This window comes from Globicephala melas, chromosome 9, assembly GCF_963455315.2.
Source record: "Globicephala melas chromosome 9, mGloMel1.2, whole genome shotgun sequence".
Classification (NCBI taxonomy): domain Eukaryota; kingdom Metazoa; phylum Chordata; class Mammalia; order Artiodactyla; family Delphinidae; genus Globicephala; species Globicephala melas.
In genome coordinates this window covers 29,735,287-29,758,965 of record NC_083322.1, presented here as the reverse complement: position 1 = coordinate 29,758,965, position 23,679 = coordinate 29,735,287, and the positions used below count along the sequence as shown (strand labels likewise).

At 38.5% G+C, this 23,679-nt stretch overlaps 1 protein-coding gene and 1 long non-coding RNA gene across 6 annotated transcripts in view; one reads left to right on the top strand and one right to left on the bottom strand.

Annotated features, from left to right (window-relative positions):
* LOC115853879 (uncharacterized) overlaps positions 1 to 14,263 on the bottom strand; it is a 135,396-nt gene extending 121,133 nt beyond the window's left edge. The window contains exons 1-2 of one of the 5 annotated variants that reach the window (XR_011377718.1): positions 12,440 to 12,839; positions 5,862 to 6,034 (exon numbers count right to left, since the gene is read on the bottom strand). This is a non-coding gene — a long non-coding RNA (uncharacterized lncRNA). Of the gene's footprint in view, positions 1 to 5,861; positions 6,035 to 11,460; positions 12,382 to 12,439; positions 12,840 to 13,063 lie in introns of those variants that run through there. The other 4 variants (XR_011377719.1, XR_011377717.1, XR_011377720.1 and 1 more) reach the window with 4 other exon arrangements.
* KCND2 (potassium voltage-gated channel subfamily D member 2) overlaps positions 12,948 to 23,679 on the top strand; it is a 467,928-nt gene continuing 457,196 nt past the window's right edge. The window contains exon 1 of the mRNA XM_030857647.3: positions 12,948 to 15,274. Within this exon, the coding sequence (XP_030713507.1) occupies positions 14,160 to 15,274 (1,115 nt within the window). The 5' untranslated portion in view covers positions 12,948 to 14,159. The remainder of the gene's footprint in view (positions 15,275 to 23,679) is intronic.

Below are 23,679 nucleotides of genomic sequence, written 5' to 3'. Positions count from 1 at the left end.
TATGAATAATAAGGATAAAAACCTATCTTATTTGTTCACTTTCCCAAATATCCATTGAATCCTTCAATTTTATTTATTCCTCATCTTGAATACTTCCTAAAGTATTAAGAAGTGATACTAGATAGAAGGGCTTCTGAGATCCACCTTCTGCTTGTATCTTCTGACACTGCTTTCCTTAAACTTACTGCTTAGGAAACAATGAATGAGTTGTAGATCCCCATTTGATTCCTACTTCCATACTTTTTTTTCTTTTTTTTTTTTTTTCCTGCTGTATCTTCTGGCCAGAAATGCTCTCAATGCCATCTTCACTTGATGAAATTTGGCTCAGAGAACTTAAAACTCAGTTCAGAGGTGTGTTGGGTGTCCCCAAGACCGCCCCCACTATCAGAGATTGGCTGGAAAGACTCATAGCAGTCAGCAGATAGGTGTACTCACCACTAAGATTTATTACAGCAATGGAGTAAGACTAATGGCTGGATCATATGGGAGAAAGGTACCGTCTCTGGAGGAGTCCAATTTCCTACGTCTCTCCATCACATGAGGTGTCACACAGAGTGTACTCTTCCTTCAGTAACAAAATGCAGCTACATTTGTGTGATGTTTCTACCCAGAGAAGCCCATGAGAGACCTAGCTGTGGGCTGGTCATGCAGGCACCCTCTGCCTAGCATGTACTAACATTCCAGACTCCCAGAACGGAAAAATAAAGTGTTCAGCGTAAACCATACGGTTTGCACTGTCTAGGCAGAGTGAACCTTCATCTGTTAGCTACTGACTCGGGGCCGAGTTTCCAGGTACCAGTCAAGGGCCAATCTTTCAAGCAGGCCTTTCTAAAGGTCGCTGCCTCCAGCCTGCTGTGATAACTCTTGTCTGCACATGAAGTAACCTGCGAAGGATTTAACTCTGATTCCTGGAGAGGGAGACACTGATCCTCAGTGCTCCAGGCCTGGATATCTCTCAGTATTTCCTACTTTGGAGCACCATTACTTGTACTTCTAGCCCTCTCTCCCACATTACTCCTGATACTTTTTCTCATGAAACTTTGATGAAAATCTAAATAATAGAGCATCAAGTTCCTTTACTTGAAGGTTTAAAGTCTGTGCAGTTCATCCCCTCTCCCATCCCCTTTCTATCCTGAACAATTCATCCCTAATATCGGTAAGTAAGGCTGAACAAATATATGTCCATGTGTCAGGTGGAAAGGAGGCTGGTTGAGCTGTGGTGCTCCCACACAGGGTGTTAGGGATGCATGAGGAAAGGAGGGATTCCACAGGGTAGGGGAACCTGTATAGGATGTTGGAGTCCAAGTATGATGAGGAAGGTGTTCCAGTGGGGAGGTAACCCAACATGCAGTGTCCCAGCCTAGAGGGGTGAGGAGGGCAGCCAAGCAGGGGGAGGCCCAAGGGAGGATTTGGGATCTTGGGGCAGGAGCGGGGGATGGGGGGAACTGGTAGAGAGTATTGGAAGTTAAATGGGGAAGAGTGCCAGAAATGAGTGATTGGCTTCGTAAAGGAAGATCAATAAAACAAATAAACCTACCTAGGATAATGAGAGATAGGACTCTCATTGTCAGAGAAAGGCACTCCAACCATGGAAAGGAAGATAACAAGAAGGTTGGATTGGGAGTATTGGAATGAACTCGTGCTTTTTACGATGCAGAGAGACAGACACAGAGAGACAGAGGGAAAGAGAAAGATTTACATGTATCTATTTAAATTATTTATAACAATAGGCAACACGTATGTTGCTATTCTCTGTGGTCCTACTTTATGAGTACAAGAGAATCTGAAAATTTTTTTTAATGCTCTTTAACCAAATAGTCCATTGGCTATTTTGATGAAAATATATTCCTCTGTTAGGGAGAGAGAAGTTATTAAGGAAATAGAATATGAGCACCAGTGAAATGTATTACGGCTCTTGACCGCTAACAGGTTCTTACAGATTTTTATTTTCCCTCTTTCAGGAGTAAGTCACTGCATCTAAGAGAACTAGAAGTGAAATTACAGATCTAGAACAGGATACTAGTGTCCAAATGTTTAATATGAAAATATAAATTTGTAGAAGGACTGGAACCATAAACTTAGGGCTTCCATTAAAGCCATACTATCTTGTGCACATAATGCTTACTGCAACCTCTGCCTTAATAATATGCCATTGTGGAAGGTAGCGCCTTCTTTCCCTAAATAAGTTTTCCTTCTATTTCCCTGTTTCTCATACTTATTCTCCCAGTCACTGGGCTCACAATTGGTGGCACGTTATCTTTTTCGCCTTAGCTTTCTATGCTCAGCAAATAATCATACGTGCTACATTTTTTTCTCATAATTTGTCTTAAGTTCACCCTTCATTTACCTTTTTTTGTACACTTTACTTGAAATAGCTGGGGTTTTTTTTCTTTTAGTCTTTTCTCTTTTAGCTTTCTCCTACATGCAGCTATAATTATAAACATATTTGTTATTTTCTCTTTAAATCAATTAGGGAACTAGACATAGACAAAAAGTGTTGGAAAATCTTTTCAAACTCCTTTCTCCTCTAACTTCACAATTTCTTTTCCATGCAAGCAATACCTGTTTCCCCTACAGGACCTTCACCTCACATCATGCATTATCCCAACTTCTTTTTTCATAGTTTATGTTTTAAATGTGTTTATATATCGTAAAATATGTTTTAAATACTTAGGTCATTCTTTACACCTCCTTTTTACTATGAAATCTTTTGCTAGGGTAGAAAAGCTGAGCTTTCCAAAATGTTCTATTCGGAGTACAATTCATATTTCCAAAAAATGGTATTGAAAATTAGACGCCTATAGGTCAAAACATCAAAGGCAATTACTTAATTAGCATTCCAAGCTTGCTGCGCTCCCCAAATCTATATGCACAGAACTCCTTTTAAAGTCAGTAGGAGTTCTGTCCCAACAAAGACTTCACCCAAGGGGAAAAGAAAAAGAATTTAAACATAAATAAGTAGAACAGATTTTAATAAGCTCTCTCTCAATGAGTATTTACCTGAGGGACTAGAACAGCTGCAATGTAAAAACCTGTTTAATAACCCTCTATTAAATAGTTTTCTTTGTTTAAATTAAAATCCAATGCAAGCTAAGTTGTAAACAAACAAGATTTGCATAATATCAATTTCTAAAAGTAAGGTAATACAGGGATCTTCTATTAACCAAATATTTTTAAGTACTACATTGTTCTGCTTTTCTTTTCACTCTACTATTTTGAATGGTTTATTAAAGCCAACTACATAATTGTGTATAGAAATAATGAAGCAAACATACTTTGTGTAGCAAAGTGGCTTGCTAGAGCACATCAAGTACTTTTAAAGAAAGTAAATAAATTAATTGCCAATTTTCTCACAGAATGTGGCTTCTTAAATGATGAAAACCTTATAAGACTTCTTTAAGATTTTCAACAACCGTAAACTATTGAAGAGTAATTTACCTGCTTTGCCAATGTTAGTAACATATGCAAGAATTTACCTTCCTCAGGTTTCAGAAAAATAAGGCTTTTGTTTCTTCAGAACTCGCACTGCTTCTTTCTCATTTGTAGTCACAATTCTCAGTTTATAGCACTGGAATTATTCCATGGCAATTAATCCAAAGTTATAAGTATGATAATGAGTCCAAGAAGCAAATTTATACGGTCCTTCTTATCTTCCCTCTTTTCCCATCTTTAACAAATAAACAGTTGCTCAGAATAAAACACTTAGGAAAAATATTCTGAAGTGAAACTGACAAGCAATGCTATCTTCGAATTGAAAGAGATTTCCATGCTCTTTTTCCTCATCCCAGATATCAAGCTCCCTGACGGCAGGTTGACCTTGAACAGCTTGGTTCATGCTAATGTCCAACTTGGTCTTGCACATCTTAAGGGATCAGTAACAACAATGTGTTAAAAACTGATTTTTTCCCCCTCTTCTTCTATCATAGGAACAACATGTGCATCACCATTTATGAGATCATGAATATTTTAACAACAAAAGTATATTCTTTATATTAAAACAACCACTGTGTTCCTTCATGACAGCCATCCCATGAGGCAGAATTGAAGCTATAACATGAGGGTTAGACTTTGTACATCTATTTACAAAATTTATTAGCCTTTCGGAGTTCCAATCACATAGAATGTGACAGGGTCTCAGGACAGCATTGTGGGAACTTTGAAAGTCTAGTCCATTTTATTATATAAAATATATTTAAGATTTTCTGTATATGAGGAATAAAGCTTCTGAAAATGGGTTATTTTTAATAGGAGATGTTCAAAGTCTGAAAGCTAAAGAAGGGACAATCCTTTGAAGAGGATTTTGAAAAGGACTTTGACAGTATTAATAAAGGGAAAAAGAAGTTAAGCTCAGGTTGCCAACTTATCTTTTTAATAGTGGTCTAAAAAAAGACACAGGGTCATTGCCCTCTCCTTGATGACCATATTCTAGGGACATTGAGGTATCTGAAATCTCAAATACGTTTTAGGCATTTAACTAGCCTTACCAATGCTGTTACTTTCTCATGGCCCCTATACCTTTCTAGTATGTCAGATTTTATTTCTCTGAGGAACAAAGGCCGAAAAGAGACAGACACAGAGAGAGAGAGAGAGAGAGAGAGAGAGATGGCTTCTGTACATCTTCCAAAGAATAAAGAATCCAAACCAAAATTACCATTGGAAAAGTACATTTGCTAAACACAAAATAATATGGAACCTAGAAAGTTAATAAAAATAAACTGTATATTTTTCTATGGAATCATAGTTTTTGTGAAATGTTTGTAATTTATGATCAAATATTTGAAGGTAAAAATGTTGATTTTTTCTTAACATTTAACACTAAAACAAATGTGTTGTTTTGAGAAAAAATATGATATATAAAATTTGAAGTTGCTAGACCTTAAGGTGTAACTCACAAAATTTCAATTACTGGCTAAAGGTTTTGCTTATTTTTCCAGTTGATTGAATTTCTTTCTTAATTCAGGACTTTTGTTTTTCCTAATAAGAGTATACTATGTTAAAATAACTTAATACAGCGTATTTAGGAAATGGGTGAAGGTGGTCAAAAGGTACAAACTTCCAATTATAAGATAAATAAGTCCTGGGGATGTAAGGTACAGCATGATGACTACAGTTAACAATATTGTATCATACATTTGAAAGCTGCAAAAATACAAATATTGTATATTTGAGAGTACGTCTTAAATGTTCTCATCACAAGAAAAAAATTGTAACAATGTATGGTGATGGATGCTAACTAAACTTAAAATTTTATTGTGGAGATAAATTCACAATATATACATCTATCATATCATATATCAATCACATTGTATACCTAAAACTAATACAATGTTATATGTCAATTATATCTCAATAAAAACATAAAAATAAATAAAATAACCTAATACAAACTCTTAGAGTTGTCTGAGAAGAGATTCTAAGAATATAGATATACTAATATATATACATATATATAAAATCTAGATACTAAAATTTGCTTATAACTGTGAAAAGTTAGCATAAGTGATTAAAATATGGGTTGAATATATGAAGTGCTCCCCTTCTCCATGGTCATAGACTGACTCCCTGCCCTGGCCAGAGACCTCCCAGAGATGTGCCATGGGGGATGAGTAAGACAGTATGTATTGAATACCTGTCTGTGCAAATTCATCATCAGTACAAAAAACAACAAACTGGCAAAGAAAATTAACTATTGCAGATATTGGTGTGTTTATAGACCTAAAGGGATATGTGATTTAGGGTCAGAAGACCTGGGAATGAGAAAGTTTTTGTGACTCAGATGTACAATATAATCTTGGAAAACCATATAACCTCCTTGAGCTTTGTTTCCTATTGGCTAAAGTAAACGTAAGAATAACACCCACCTCACAAGGCCTTTTTGAGAATCAACTGTAGTAGGTACATTGAGAAAGCACTTTTTTAAACAGCTATACACATGTGCATCATTTGTCTCATTGTTAATTTGTTTTCCACTGTTCATCTTGGCATTAGATCAGCTTGATTCTCTATGAGTCTTTTAGAGAGTTATCATAATAATCTATAATGGAAAAAAGTACATATTAACCATCTAATTACTCATTCATTCACTCAACAAACATTCACTCTGTTTCTACCGTGTGCCAAGTACAATGGTAGATACAGAGGTTACAGAGATAAAAGACCACTGCCTTCTCTTAAAGAGGTTACAGTCTAGTGGCTAAGAACAAGAAGGAAAGACAAATCTCATCTAATGTATTACAGCCTCTGATAGAGCACTTGAGGTGGACATCATTTTAAAGAGGTTAGAAAATGGTTCCTGGCTCTTGAGCTGAGTACTTGAGATGTGGGAAAGAGACTCATGAATCAAGACCCAGAATCAAGATAAAATACACCCAATTGTGAAAACTAAAAACAGCTGACCAAGACTGTGACTAAGCTAATATTAAGATATCATGAGATGAGACTTAACAGTTAGAAGAAGTTGAGACCCTGAAGGGTTCTATATTCTCTGCTAAGGACTGATTTCTGAAAAAAGATGGAAGAATACTGAAAGGGGTAGTGACATGATTACAAGTGCATTAAAAAACAAAACAAAACAAAAAAAACACTGAATAAAAGACATACAGGGGCTTCCCTCGTGGCGCAGTGGTTGAGAGTCCGCCTGCCGATGCAGGGGACACGGGTTCGTGCCCCGGTCCGGGAAGATCCCACATGCTGCGGAGCGGCTGGGCCCATGAGCCATGGCCGCTGAGCCTGCGCGTCCGGAGCCTGTGCTCCGCAACGGGAGAGGCCACAACAGTGAGAGGCCCGTGTACCGCAAAAAAAAACCCCGAAACAAAAAGACATACAGACTGCGAAGGAAGAAATAATATTGACCCTGTCTTCAGGTAACATGATTTTTCCACACAGAAAACCCAAGAACTAATAAGGAAGTGCAACAAAATTGCAGCTACATGGGATGATGTGAGAGAATGGCATGGACGTATATACACTACCAAATGTAAAAGAGATAGCTAGTAGGAAGCAGCCACATAGCACAGGGAGATCAGCTCGGTGCTTTCTGACCACCTAGAGGGGTGGAATAGGGAGGGTAGGAGGGAGACACAAGAGGGAGGAGATATAGGGATATATGTATAGCTGATTCACTTTGTTACAAAGCAGAAACTAACATACCACTGTAAAGCAATTATACTCTAATAAAGATGTTAAAAAATTTTTTAAAAAAATTGCAGTACAAGATCAATACACAACAACCAATTGCATTTCTATGTACTAACAATGAACATATAGAAACCGAAAATTTAAAAACGTACAATACTATTTACAATTGTGCCAAAGAAAATGAAACACTTAGTTATAGATATAATAAAACATGTACAGGATCTGCAAATGCTGATGAAAGAAATTTTAAAAAAAGAGACCTAAATAAACAGAGAGACATACTGTGCTTATGGACTGGAAGACTCAACATAGTGAACATGTACATTCTATTAAATAGATTTATAGTTGTAATGCAGTGCCTATTAAAATCCCAGAAAGGTGTTTTGTAAACTTAGACAAGTTAATTCTAAAATTTATATAGAAAGACAAGGACCTAGAATAGCTAAATCAATTTTGCAAAAGTATAATTAGGTGGAAGGAATAACTGCTTCACATTAAGAGTTAAGATACAATTACAGTAATCAGGAAAGAGTGGTGTTAGTGAGGGGATAACACATATCAATGGAATAAAATAGAGAACCTAAAAATGGACCACAAAACTATACCCAACTGATTTTTGACCAAGTTGCAAAAGCAATTTGATACAGAAAGGATAGGCTTTTCAAGAGATGTTGTTGAAGCAACCAGCTATCCATAGGCAAAAAAAAAAGAAAAAGAAAAAGAAAAAGAATCTTGCCCTAAACTTTATATCTTATACAAAAACTTAAGTCAAAACTAGATGGACTTAAATTTAAAGTGTAAAACTATAAAACATTTAGAAAAAATAGAGAACATCTTTGGAACCTAGAACTAGGCAGAATTGTTAGACTTGACACCAACAGCATGATCCATAAAAAAAAAATTAAGAAAGGGAAAAATTCATTATACTCTTCTTTCTGTTTTTATGTATATTCACAACTTTCCATAATAAGTTTTTGCTGTTTTTTTTTTTTTTTTTGCGGTACGCGGGCCACTCACTGTTGTGGCCTCTCCCTGTTGCGGAGCACAGGCTCCGGATGCGCAGGCTCAGCGGCCATGGCTCACTGGCCCAGCCGCTCCGCGGCATGTGGGATCTTTCCAGACTGGGGCACGAACCCGTGTCCCCTGCATCGGCAGGTGGACTCTCAACCACTGCGCCACCAGGGAAGCCTGCTGTTTGTTTTATAAAGAGGAAAATTTGATAGACTGGACTTCAACAGAGTTAAAAAATCTTTTGCTTTGCAAAACATCTTGTGAGGAGGATGAAAAGACAAGCTATGTATTAGGAGAAAATATTTGCAGACAACATATCTGACAAAGAACAATTGATAGAATATATAAAGAGCTCTCCTAAGTCAACAGTAAAAAAACCCAAAACCAAAACAAACAATCCAATTAAAAAATGGGCAAAAAAAGGAACATACATTTTGCTGAAGAGTATACAGATGGCAAGTACGCACATAAAAATATGTTCAACAAAATTAGCCATTAGAGAAATGCAAATTAAAACCACAATAAGATGTCATTATACACTGTCAGAATGGCTAAAACAAAAATTAGTGCTGATGCCAAATATTGGTGAGGACGCTGAAAAACCTTAACTGGTGGTATATAAAATGATGCAGCCACTCTGGAAAAGATTATGGCAGCTTCTCACAAAACTAAACATATACTATCCTGCCCCTAGGTTCTTCATAACCAATTTTTTTTTAGATTCCATATATATGTGTTAGCATACGGTATTTGTTTTTCTCTTTCTGACTTACTTCACTCTGTATGACAGACTCTAGGTCCAATAAAGACGCAGACGTAGAGAATGGACTTGAGGACACAGGGAGGGGGAAGGGTAAACTGGGACGAAGTGAGAGAGTGGCATGGACTTATATATAGTGCCAAATGTAAAATAGATAGCTAGTGGGAAGCAGCCGCATAGCACAGGGAGATCAGCTTGGTGCTTTGTGACCACCTAGAGGGGTGGGATAGGGAGGGTGGGAGGGAGACACAAGAGGAAGGAGATATGGGGATATATGCATATGTATAGCTGATTCACTTTGTTATAAAGCAGAAATTAACAGACCATTGTAAAGCAATTATACTCCAATAAAGATGCTAAAAAAAACCACCCTAAACAGATACTTATCATACAACGCAGCAATTGTAACTCTTGGTTATATATCCCAAAGAAATGAAAACTTATGTTCACACAATAACTTGTACATGAATGTTCATAGCAGCTTTATTCATAATAGCCCCAAACTGGAATCAACCCAAATGTCCTCCAGTGGGTGAATGTTTAACCATAGTGTGGTACTTGTCATCAATAAAAAGGAATGAGCTATTGGTACATGCAACAATTTGGATGGATCTCAATATAACTGGACTGAGTGAAAAAAGACACTCTCTAATGGTTACATATTGCATGATTTCCTACATATAACATACTTGAATTGATACATTATAGAGGAGAACAGATTAGTGGTTGACAAGAGATAGGGGGCAGTGAAGGAGATGGTTATGGCTATTAAAGGGGATCCTTGTAATGGAAATCTTCTATATGTTCACTGTGATGGTGGTCACATAAATCTACATGTATGATAAAATTAAACAGACCTAAGTATAAACACATAAAAATTAGTGTATGTAAAACTGGTGAAATCTTAATAAGGTCCACGGATTCTATCAATGTCAATATCCTGGTTGTGAAATTGTACTATAATATGCAACAGTTCACTTTTGGGGGAAACTAGGTAATAGGTATAAGGGATTCCTATTATTTCTGTATGAATCTATATAGATTCATATCTATATAGAATCTATATGAATCTATAATTATCTCAAAATAGTTTAAAAAAATCACTCTAGGTACAGTATAAGGATAGAACGGTAATGAGGGTGGAATACACAAGGATCATTGGATGAGTGTGTGTATTTGTTGGGGGAAGTACTGAAAAACAGGACATGGACTATGACGCCTGCCAGGTTTCTTCCTTGGGCTTTATTCATCCCAAGGAGAGGAAACAGAAGGAGTAGCTGACTGGAGAAGAGAAGTGATGAATTCAATTTTGATTTTGCTGAGTTTATTTTCAATCAGCCAAGCAGAGTATGTAAAATGATAATACAAGAAGGAAAACCAGGAATTTCTGGACAAGGGAAGAATATAGTGTTCTGCTGGATTCTGTATGCATACTCTTCATATAGCATTTCAACACCTGAATGAATATTAAAATATCAGTTACCTGCATATCATGGCACAGGAATTTTTGAACTCAGAGGCAAGAGTAAATATACTAAAATAGCTGAATCAAATGAATTGCATTTCCATTATGCATTAAAGTGAAAAGGAACTGAGTTACCCTCCATGTGTGTCAAGTTCTACATTGGTGTTCAGAAGTATTTTTCTGCTTAATCTTCATGATAGGCCTCAAAAGTTAAGTTTTATTATCTATAATTTCTAAACAGAGAAGTTAAGTAATTTGCCAAATGAAACAAAGGCAATGAGTAACTTATTGGGCTAGAATTTGAATCTAGCTGTGTTTAACTTCTAAGCCTACATCTTTCCACTATCTCAAGAAGCCTGTGGAGAGTCGGGGAGAGCAGACCATAAAACCTTCTTAAAAATGCAGGCTCTATATTATTGCTTATTTAGATGTTTTGTAGGGTTAAACATATGCATTTAGATTTGTAAGCGTTCAGTTCCCTACAGGCAAATTTTAAAGGTTCTGTTTAGGTCACTTGTCTCATCTCTACAGGATGGCATGCCAGTTTGGCATCAACTGATCATTCATGGCTTTCCATTCCCTGGATGCACCTGCATGTCTGCGTTAGGAAGGGGTTAACTTTCTTATACTAATTGCTAAGTAGTCCCCTTCTTTTTATTTTCCAGTTAACAGGTCAGGTCGTTGCTGTTGTTTTCAGGTATACAGGCTATACAGATTCTTTAACAAGTATCTTTCTGTTCAACTAAGACAAACAGATGAACAGCAGATATCTTCAGTTCTGTGATCCCAAACTTACACGATGCGTTAGCTATGACTTCATTAATTACTAACTTGGGATTCCCTAAGCCTCTACACCAGTAAACAAGTAAACAAACCAAAAATACCTTTCCATCTCTACAGAAAATCCTGTGCATTATAAGGTTTGTTTTTCTGCTTCTCTGGTGACTTTCTATATACTCTGTTTTTCAGTTCATGTCTTTTCTTTGAGGTATTCTATTTCAAAATTTTAAGGTTGACACATCATGCCTAAGATCTCTAGGGCCTGAAAGTTGATTCAATTTAAGGCTATACATCACAGTCCACTTACTTTACAAACCAAGAAGAGTCCAACTAGATCTTGAAAAGGTAATTTTCAGGTAGAAATTGGGCTTCTGTCCTTAGTCAACATAGATGAAGCTTCACTGTTTCCAAACACTCTTATTATTGTTGTTGTTGTTGTTCTTGTTATTACTCAGTAATCTACATTTAATTTTGAAAGGCATTTCAACAGAAACTCTCCACATTACATCCCATATCCATCAAAATGCAGGCGTAGACCTGAGTAGCATATCTCCTATAAAGACTAAAAAGGTGGGTGGGGGCTGGATTTGAGGATATTTATGTGATCTGATGCTCTGTTGGGTCAGTTCATTTTGATCCTTCACCTTTCTAAAGCATCCAGACCTGAGGTGTGGATTTAACTTCTCACCATTCACGCCACCTAGTGGTTATAAATGTTAGATGCTTGGTTTTAAGGAAGATTCCTAATGACTTGGGGGCGGGGTACCCGAAAAACAAAACCGTTGAAAGCGACAATTTCCTAGTCTCCCACATTACTTACCCCTCACAGGGACCCCTTTACTTTAATCATTTTAGATGTGCGCATGGATGCGCAGAGAAAATGAACGGGAAGGCACACTCACGGAGACGCACGCCCCTCGACGCTGACATTTAGAAAAGGGTTCTAAATCCTTCCTGTCATTTGCAAAGGACAGGAAAAGGAGTTGTGGCAAGACCCCGACCAAGGAGGCTGTCTGACTTTTCAGCAAGTGGGACAGATGACATATTAACTCTTGCAACGTTAACATCTGGTTCGAACAAACCGAAAGACCGAGAAAGAGGAAAAAGCGCTTAAAAATTCCGCCGCGGGGCTTTGCAGGTCTTGCTACCCAAGAGCCCTCAGAAGACAGCCAATTCCTGCGTTTTCCGCTCTGCTCACCCTCCTACCCAGCTTCTCTCTCTCTCTCTCTTTTTCCTTCACTCCCGCCTCCCCGCCCCCCCCGCCCCCCCCACGCCCTCACGCTCGCCTTGAACCGGGACCCAGGGAGGCAGAAGCAAGGCATCGGTCCCCTTCCTCCTCTCCTCCACCAAACCGCCGCAGGCGAGCGCGTGAAGCTTCCCTTTGTTCAACGAGGCTCGCACTCCTCCCCAGCAGATCCACCTGGATGCTCTCCCTCGGTGACATTTTGCGCCGGGGCTGGTGCGTGGCTGGGGTGGAGCGAGAGGAGCCCGAGGGGGCGGGGGCAGAGAAAGGTCAAGTCGAGGGAAAGGCAGGAGACGCCTTGCATAACCTGCGTGGTGGGGCGTGCGCGCGGTTATTTATTTATTTTCTCCTCATTTATTGATCGCACGAGCAAGAGCGGAGCGGGGAGCCCGGGGAGATGCAGGACCACCCACTGGCGGGGAAGCAGCAAGCAGCCCTCCCGCGCCCCCGCGCTGCTGAGCGCCTCTTGCCTCCGCGCTCCGGCGTTTGCCCGCGCCGGCCCCGGCCCCGCCGCGCCGCCGCCGCCGCCGCCGCCGCCACCGCTCGCCCGGCCGCCCCGCAGCCCCGCAGCCCCGCAGCCCCGCACCGCGCCGCTCGGGCCCCGGCAACCGCCGCGGCGCAGTAAGTTGGCAGGAGCGAGTCCCCTCCGTTCTCGACTCCCCCGCACCTTTTGAACTTGTTGCTGCTGCTCGGCTCGCCTGCGCCTGGCTTTTGGAAGGTGAAAAGGAGGAGGGAGGCACGGAGGAATGGGGGAAGGGGGAGAAGAGCTCGCTTGAGGTTTATTTATGCTCCCTCGGCGCATCGGATTCGGCTGCTCGCGAGCTGCTTTCTCAGCTTTTCCCGTTCCGGGTGCACCGCGAGGAGAAAGTCTCCGCAACTCAGCTCCGGCGCGCACTTCGCCAGGTATGTACCGCGGCCGAGGCGCGTTGTGCGCGGAAGCAGATGTTGCTGCCGCGGCGGCAGTGGCGGCTGCCAGCTCCCGGGCTCTGTAGCTGTCACACTGCACCTGAGCTGAACTTGACAAGAGAGTAAAGGGGAGATTGGGCGAATGCTTTTGGCAGACACGGCGGGTGCTCGTAGACGTGAGAGAGGAGGATCTATATTAATGCCCTCTAGCCGCGTCCAACGCACAGCACTTCCGTCTCTGCAAATACGTCCCGAGGAGTAGAGGTGGCGACCGGACTCCCAAAGAGACGTGGGGCAGCGGCTGTGACCGAACCTCGGAAGCTACAACAACAGGTCTCCTTCTTGAGATTCCTTTGGCGGGAAGGGCCACTTGAAAAGGGAAGGTTTGAAAGAGCTGAAAAGGAAGGTGGAAGGGTTCCCTAATTCTTCAAAAGAATACCACTGAGTGTCTGTCCTTCGTCTCCTCTATCCTACACGACACACACTCCAGACTGTGTTAAGGGAGAAATCAAAGCCACCTGTTTGAAGAAATTGAGGCATCAAAAGTCACCTGTGTACTTATTTGTGCCGGGGCTAGCCTGGTCCGACTGCAGGAAGAGGTTTGATTAGGTTTTGTTGGGTGTGATTGTTAGGACATTGTATTTTCCCCCCGTTACTCCAAATACCTGTCTTTGAGGGAAACTTGCCCTCTGAGAACTGTGACTTCACCAGGAGGCCTACCTTGGAGTAAGGCTGATACCTCTGGACCACATTTCTCAGTAGTATTTGTTTGACGGGAGGAAGTGGGTGATTGTGGCTACTTTGAGTGACCCATTGTAGAGACTTGGTTGCCCTTCTGGCCTGCACTTGAAGGAACCATGGCGGCGGGGGTAGCAGCGTGGCTGCCCTTTGCAAGGGCAGCGGCCATTGGGTGGATGCCTGTGGCCTCGGGGCCCATGCCAGCTCCCCCGAGGCAGGAGAGGAAAAGGACTCAGGATGCTCTAATTGTGCTGAATGTGAGTGGCACTCGTTTCCAGACATGGCAGGACACCCTGGAACGGTACCCAGACACTCTGCTGGGCAGTTCGGAGAGGGACTTTTTCTACCATCCAGAGACTCAGCAGTATTTTTTTGACCGTGACCCAGACATCTTCCGCCACATCCTGAATTTCTACCGCACTGGGAAACTCCACTACCCTCGCCATGAGTGCATCTCCGCTTATGATGAAGAATTAGCCTTCTTTGGCCTCATCCCAGAAATTATTGGCGACTGCTGTTATGAGGAGTACAAGGATCGCCGGCGAGAGAACGCGGAGCGTCTTCAGGACGATGTTGATACCGACAACACCGGCGAGAGCGCGCTGCCCACTATGACGGCTCGGCAGAGGGTCTGGCGGGCTTTTGAGAACCCTCACACCAGCACAATGGCCCTGGTGTTCTACTATGTTACCGGCTTCTTCATTGCCGTCTCAGTCATCGCTAATGTGGTAGAAACAGTGCCCTGTGGGTCTAGCCCAGGTCACATTAAAGAACTGCCCTGTGGGGAGCGGTACGCCGTGGCCTTCTTTTGCTTGGATACAGCCTGTGTCATGATCTTCACAGTTGAGTACTTGCTTCGCCTGGCAGCAGCTCCTAGTCGTTACCGTTTTGTGCGTAGCGTCATGAGTATCATCGATGTGGTGGCCATCCTGCCTTATTACATTGGGCTGGTGATGACAGACAATGAGGATGTCAGTGGAGCCTTTGTCACACTCCGCGTCTTCCGGGTCTTCCGGATCTTTAAGTTTTCCCGCCACTCTCAAGGCCTGCGCATCCTGGGGTACACACTGAAGAGCTGTGCCTCTGAATTGGGCTTCTTGCTCTTCTCGCTCACCATGGCTATCATCATCTTCGCTACGGTTATGTTCTACGCAGAGAAGGGGTCTTCCGCTAGCAAGTTCACCAGCATCCCTGCTGCCTTCTGGTACACCATCGTCACCATGACAACACTAGGGTAGGTGCCATCAAGGGAAATGGGATGGAGGTGGAATATGTGTGTGGTGGTTGTGCACCCATTTGAGTTATATGCTTACTAAGAGCAGATAATCTTTCTCTTTCTTAAATGGGTTCAGGAAAATATTATCTAAATGGTTCTGAAGAACTCTTTTGATCTATGATATGAGTATGATGTAGTGATTGAAGTATTTAGGAAGTTGTTGGCCAGTGTTGAGTATTGATGCCTGAAAGTGATAAATCCAGAAAGAAATTTAGGAATTCCTGAATATAAAGATCATCAGTATTATATGTATGAAGACATAAAAATATAATGACAATGAAAAACACAAAATTTGTGTTCAAGTAAAGGTATGAAAATACACACTGTATATTGAAATGCCTAGAAAGTGCTTCAGTGTATTGAACTGAAAAGTTTCCACGTATATTTGAGATATTATTTTCATGTGAATACTTCTGGCATGCATTTTCCCTCTCAGAACCATAATTCTCATTTTACAGCATTTTAAGACATAGATTATAGATATTATCAAAGGATTTTGTAATATGTATGCACATATTCATATACATGCATTTTCATTATGGCTGATAAGTTATGCAGTGTTTTAGAATATCAGGGCTGAAACTGATCAACTCTACAAAATGCAGTGGAATGATACTTGCAACATATTTAAGTTTCTACGTTCATAGTTTCAAATAAAGAAGCAAGTGACTCTTACCACACTTTAAGAAACTACAGATCCCATCAGGCAATGGGCGCATATTCATTAAATACACATAGAGGGTAGAGCAGTATCTGATGAGATTGATGGTCACCAAGGGCTGGTTGCATTAGAGAATTTTGGGCCCCAATTTCCTTTTAGAATTCTTTTCTTTATTACTTTATTTGGTGGTAATCGTGTTTTGCCACCAAAGGGACATATTCTGAATTAATATTGTTCTTTAAAATAAAATTTAAGCTAGAATTAAGATTTTTAGATGATTGAAGAAAGATATGACATTACTAATAATGTTAAACTGCAGAAAAGTAGCAGCATTTATATATTAGAGTATATAGTAAAATAAAATGGTAAGAGCCTTTTACTTTTATGAGTTCTTAGATAAGCCAAGTAGTGATGTTAGTGCCCTTTCTTCAGCTTTATGCTGCTTTTCTTGAATGGTTAATCAGTTCAATAGGATTTGGTAATGGCTGTAAGAGAAAAAGTTATTCCCAAGGCTGCTTTTTAAATTTTGTGTTTCAGCCTAATTTAATTGCCTTCTTTAAATGACAATGTGGTTAAAGTCAACTTAATTTTATTAGACATATTGTGTTGAACAGAATTCTCATGTTGTCCTATGGCTAACTAATGGAATATTTTATATGTGAAGAATTTTGGGCTAAGTCAAGAAATTATGTTAAAGTAAAATATAATGACTTATGATTTTGATTTAGTCTCACATATTTTTGAAGGCCTACTAGTGGATTTTCAAAAATGAATCAGTGAAAATTCTATAACCTACTGCTCATATTTCCCTTTTATCCTGTTGGTAATTTTGTGACACATTTTGAAGAAGATGCAGAATACCTTAGTAGTGCAGGTGCTTAGTTGTAACCAAGAGGTTTGTGTCTTGTTGTCTTTATGTCATTTGAAGTCTTTATTAAGGACAGTTGGATAGTATAAATCACTATCAGGACTTCAAATTAGAAGTACCTATGAATAAAAAGAGGACTCTATGTTAAGAGGAAATGAAAGAAGTATTAAAAGGAAATATATTTTTAAAAATTAGGTGTCTGTGACAGTGTTTTTCATGAAGTATCAGTAAGTCATTTTAATACTATATGCCCTCTATCTGATTGAATTTAAGCATTGTTACAATGAATGTTGATGAGATGCTAATTTCATCTGGCTAGAAATTTCTATTCTAGACTTGAGAAGTTAGTATTATTTTAAAACTTGTTTTCTGAAATGACCTTCAAATTTTTATTTTATTATGAAATCTATTTTTGTTTTCAGGAAAAGATGAGGAATTGTTAACCACTGATAACAATTTTTATTATATAAATAAAATGCTTAGAAGCATCTACTTTTTGAAATGAATTAAGAAACTAAATCACAATACCTGAGTAAAATCTATGAAATGGTTTTAGTTCACGTGTTCTGAATGGTAGTATGTAAGAAAAATTAAATACACACACTTTCTCAGAACTTGGAAGTAAAATGGGAGTTACTTCTAAGACTTAAGTTCCACTATAGATGAAAATTTTAATTTTCAGGAAATTAAGGTAATTAATGATCCTGGTATAATATAGCAGTCATGCTTTTAAGATGTAGAAATGTTGCAATCAAGATACAACCCATTTATTGGAGAATATATACGAACATTTAACAAAGCATATGCTTTATAATGTAGCAAAGTTTTCTCAAAAAATGTCTTCTGTTTCTCATCAAAATATATTTTAAATGTATTATACTTTTCTGAAAAAATAGATGAAAAAAATCCTGCCTTTTTGGTGTCTTAACTTTGGTTGCATTGTGACTCCATAGCTTCATTTAAGAATAGAAAGTATTAACAAAAGCCATTGCTTGAATTTATTTTTTACACTGTAGTCTTATACGATGAAGTGTAAGATACAAACTTTTTGGAAAATACTCAGTAGTTGCAGCTAAAATCAATCCGTGTCTGATAGATGACCAGGAATTTCCCATTACAGTCAATGAACTCTTTTTATGTGGCTGTTATTTTTAATGGAGCTAATATTCATCAATTAATGATAATAGAAGTGAAAATGCAATCCTAGACAGTGGTGTTTGAAAGTTCCAGCTCATACAAACATTATCTACATGAAAAGAAAGGGCCAAGAATTTTGTAATTCAGGACTGGCAGAATTATCTGCTACCTCTCAGGTCATTTTAGACAATATTCAGTTGGTTTTTCGGTCTGAAGAAATGAGTGGGTCTATTGTGTATTCATCTAATCATTTTTGTGCTCCTTGAAATAGCATATATATCATTATTCCATATTTTAACCATGCTCGTTACATAAGTAATTATTTAATTTGCTAGTAAAGTGAATGCTTTAAAATATAATTTGAAGTCTACCCATTTCCTATGAATTAAAGTATGAAACATCAAGAGCACAATTTTAGAAGTCAATGAAAGAATGTCAGAAAGGTTTTTTTAAAACAATGTTTAAATTGGGTGGCCCTGTATATTTCTTCCTCCATTCAGTCCTTTCTTTCTGAGCATACTTGTTGACCTGCACTGGGCCCTGATGACCCTTTTACTTCCGGCCTCCCTCTTTTCTGCAATGTAACCTCTAGTTACTACCCTAAACTGCCTTGGGAGAATAAGAACCTGGAAGTCCTCTTTTGTCTTAATGACCTCTGGGCAGTAACATCCTGTTGTTATTTTTCATTTAGGTGGTAGTACTTAAATGGTGTCAAATTTAGGAAATTTCCAAATATTCACCCGTAATGAAAAACGATTTTACAAACATATATTTAAGTTCAGTTTACCATTGAACCTTAGGCTCATGACTTGTGAATTAGAAGAGGTACCAGGTGGCACATTAAATATTTGGGGAGCTATTATTTTAGGCAATACCTGCATTCTTGGTTTCCCTGCAAACCTGGGAAAACAAAAATTTCATTTATAGGGTACATTCATCAGAAACAAATATGGTAGAATTACAACTATGCTCCTAGAAAACTTAGTGTAGTTGTCTATTTATAAGACTATCAAAACTAAATCTATAATATTTTAATTTTGATATAGTTGGTAAATTGCTGTTTTAAGAAACAAAAAAGCAAAATACTTTTACTGTAATTTTCCTAACAATGTATGAGGAAAATTCCTCTTTTTAGAATGGCATAATTGTAGGGGGATTATATATTTATATAAAATATGTTATGTCATATATGTTCTATTTCATATAACATACAAGTATGCTATATATCCCATACAATATATACACATATTAACTGTGTTGTATATGTTATATACTTTATATAGTACATGTTATAAAGTATATATTATTAAAAAGAAGAAGAAACTTTGAAATATCTTCCTTCTATTCATCACTATTCTGACTACATAGCTTTAGGGAATGTTGGGAGTGTATCTTGTGGAATCATTTATGTAGAGACTTCTGGTTTACCCAGCAATACTGAAAATGGGTGGAATTATAGTTTCTCCTGTGCCAGCACCTATGCATGAATATTGCTAACGTGTTAATCAAATACATCTTCACGAGGTGCCGGGCCGGGGGGGCGGCAGGGGGACCAAAATTTATCTTTTGGGTGAAGAGCCATTCTATGAGTAACATCCATTTTTATTTTGGCATACTATACCACATTTTTTACAGAGTTCTTTATAGAGCATGTTAATTGATGAGAGCTGAAAATGAACTTTTAGAGAGATGTAGAAAATGTGATATGTATTCCTCCTTTAGCATTACAGGGAACCAAATCTTAAGTGTCTTCATTTTGTTTTAGTCACCATTTGAATTAGAGATAATATTTGACGTGACGTATGCATTTTTTGAAAGTGTGTATTCACCCAGCTTTCTATGTCTTTTTCTATAAGCCTTTGCTTGGTTGCAAGACAGAGGTATGTCAGGAGGAGATGAGATGTGTTCTCCTGGCACGGCATCCTAGAAAAGGGACCGGTTTCTAATTTTCAGTGGGTCCGTTATGATTTTTTTTTTCTTTTCAGTATTTCCCTTTAGAGTACAGATAGACTTGATCTTATATATATTTTATTTGTATAATTACTTCATTTAATTCTGATGTCATGTATTTGTCTAAACTTTTCTCCCAATTATACTCATCTTTAAAAACGAGTTCATGAAGTTCAAATTTCTTATTCCCTAATTTCTGAATTCCTGGGGGAAGGAAACTTAGCTGTTGTCTATTTAAAATCCGTCATTTTACACATACACAAGTGTTTTTGGCCTGCCCATAGTTACACAATTAAATATCAGTAGTACTTTTTGAAATTTCAATTCTCCACTCTTTTTTTTCCCCTGAAGACCTTAAAACATTATCTAGAAATGTGCAGTACTAATTAGCTGGGGGTTACTGCAGACGCTCAGGGATAAGAAAGGAATAAGTATGTTCTTTATTCTATTATTTTAATGCATTTCTCTCCTAGTTCTACTCTCTGTGACTCACTCTTTCCACATCCCTCAGTATCACTGCTAGCTCTGCATTTATTCAGACAGTACTGGAGTTTATCATGAGGTGCCCAGTTGATATCACGCAACCCTGTGCTTCTCATCTGGTGAACTCTTAGGCCATTTGGGGGAAAACTACTTAATGGTGAAATTTTACCTGGCCTGATGGAGAAGAAAATAAATCAGTTACTTTGTCTGAATTATCTATAAAGGAGTTGGCCTGTAGATTGTTAAAAACTGTACAATTTAACTTCTCTTTCATTGAAAGAAGGGGAAAGGTGAAAAGAACTTTCCCTGAAAAGGAGGTATGATTCTTCCTGCAGAGCTGTAAGAATGATTTCACTCTTTTTTTTCCCGACTCTCCATGTGTCTTATATTGTTTTCCGAGCATGAGTATATATATAGAAATAGGCATTGTTCTCCCACTAACTTCAGCAGATAGATTTGACGGTGTGAGTTATGATCTGGTATTGAAAAGAAACCCAGGGTGAAACACCATCTCTACATTTCTGTGTACATTTGCATATCTCCTTGCATTAGTAGATTCCACTGGATTTTTTTGCCCTTTAATTTTCTCCTTTGAGAGCCAGTCTTTACACTGACCTTCTCCACGAAGGCTTCTCAACCTCCCAAGCCTACATCTTCTATAGTTGGAATTACACTTGACATTAGTAAGTGCTATTTTTTTATATAATTTATGGTTTTACTTCTTGCCTGCCTAACTACATTGAAAGGCTTTTGAGGTTTGGGTCTATACCTTTTGGAGACTTATTACCTGGTTACTGTGTTGCTGGTCATGCTGTGAGATGATACATGCACACCATGGAGAGCTCCTTAGCCATGGACCAGTGCCATCTCAACATTAGCAAGAATCGACTAATCTAATCACATGCTTTGTTCAATGTTAACAAATTTCAAGTTTTTTTTTTATTTGAACACTTTGTCTTTGAATGCACTACAATCCATCCTTTTTATTTTTCTCTTTTAACTAGGGAGGGCTGTAACTCATTCTTCTCTGCAAAGGTTAGAATTAATGGCTGTCGATGGCTATTTCCTTAATCAGTTTGCTTTCTGGTGAAGGCTGGGTAGATTGCAGGTGCCTCTGGGAAGCATATGGAGATATGTTATAATGCAAGTGAATCTGCACAGAAATGTACTGCCTTCTCTTTCAAGTTCAGTCCCCTATCTAAATATGAATAGCGCAAGTGACACATGGGTCAAAAAGATACCTGGGTGACAGTCACTAGAAAGGTGTTCTCTTTCTTACCCAGTAAACACAAATTGGCACTTTTTTCCTTTATTCAGGTGCACTCATTTCTGCTCATTTCTGCATAGAATGGAATTGTTTAAAAATAGAGAACTATTGTCTGTAAATGACACATGAGATAAATGTATTCTTTGTTCAGGAAGAAGTTTTCATTCTAAGCGATTAAAAGGCAGTTTTACAAAATGTAAATATACATGTAGATACATATCCTGGCATGGTGCAATCCATTTTGCATTGGAAGTTTTGACAAGTCTGTTATGTAAAGAAGATCATAATCATAAAAAGTGTGCGGAGAATAAGTGAGTTATCAGAAGTTAATAATGAGAAAAAATAATGTAAAAGAGTAGGAAGACAGTTGAAATAATGTCAAATAGAATGGGAAGGTTTTGTTCTAAAAGTAAAAGGTCTTGTCTTTTTTGCTCTTATGTGGGCCTGATTCTTCCATCTTCCTCACTTTCCTCACTTTTAAAAATACCAGTAATAGTGCTTTGGGAAACCCAAAGTCTCACCAGTAACTTATGCTCTTAGGAAATCAAAATGTGACTCATAGTGTTCAATTCCATTTAACAGACTTTGGTTGATCATTTACTGCCTGTCATTGACCATGGCAGTAAGCATAACTGCTAACTTCCAGACCTTAAGAACTGTGTATTCTAGTAGGAGAGGTAGAAAGTGAACACAGATATATAATTCCAGGCAGTGGTGGGTGCTATTAATAAAATAAATCAGGGTAAGAAGTGTGCTGTTTTGTATAGGGGACAGACAAAGCCTTTCCTAGGGGAATATCTGAGCTGATGGCTTTCTGAAGGGATGAAGGGAGTCCTGTGAATATCTGGATGAAGAGTTTAGAAGAAGAGAGAAAAGTACCAAGACCACAAGGTGTATTCTCCCTAAGGCCACTGTAATTGAAGTAAAGCAGGGGAGGGGCTTCGTAGCAAATACTGTCTGAAAGGTTGTTGGGATGAGATGATGTAGGACATTGTGGACCACAACAAAGATCTTTGGTTTCATTTGAGACATAATAGACATTAGAGAGTTGTGAGCATGGTAGGGATGGGATATCGTTTCTATATTACAAGATTCATTTGTAGAGTTGAGAAAATTCTGGGTGATGTTTCTTCGTGTGGATGGAAAGGCCATCAGAATTAGGACCACCTGGGACACTTACAAAAATGTAGACCCTTAGCAGCCACCTAAAACAATTGAAATAATGTCTGGAGGTGGGAACCATGACAACTGCATTTTCACTTCTCTCATAAAATTTTAAGAACCAGTGATTCTTAAAATTTCCAGTGATCTGGAAGATTGTATGTTGAGGATAGCTCTGATATTCTAATCTGGGAATATTTTTGATCTTGAGCTAGTAATCTTTTGAAAGGAGGTTAAAATACACTGTTTAAAACAATGACTCTTTGATCCATGGGTGAATTGAAGTGCATTTCTAATATGCAAGTGGCTTTAATTTCTATATAATTTTGTAATTTGTCTGTAAATAAGGGAACACTGAAAAATGACACTTTGGTACTTGTTTGTTTATTGTACTGGCCTCCTATGGCAAGTACTTGACATCCCTTAGGCATTATATACATATTCCACCTTTCTCTCTTAAGAGAAAACTAACTTTTCATTGGTCTGAAGAGCTTTATTCCATTTCCTTGATAACAGATAGTTGGCATATATTCGTGAGTATGCAAAGTTCATCATACAGTCTCATGTGAATTATTTTCATCTTTTGTCCTTAATTATTTGTCATTCCTTCTGGCTGGGATTTGGGCTGTGGAATTTGCATTGAGAGAGACCTGTGAGGGACAATAAAAACTAGAGCTGGAGATGAAAAAAAACCAAAACCAAAACAATGATCTAGACGAAGTAGCAAAAGTGCTAGTTTTTAATATTACCTAATGAATATATATGTAGGAAGATAGATAGAAATTGAATAATCTTCAGTGTAGGTGATAAATGGATTCTTTTTTGCAAAAGCCCCA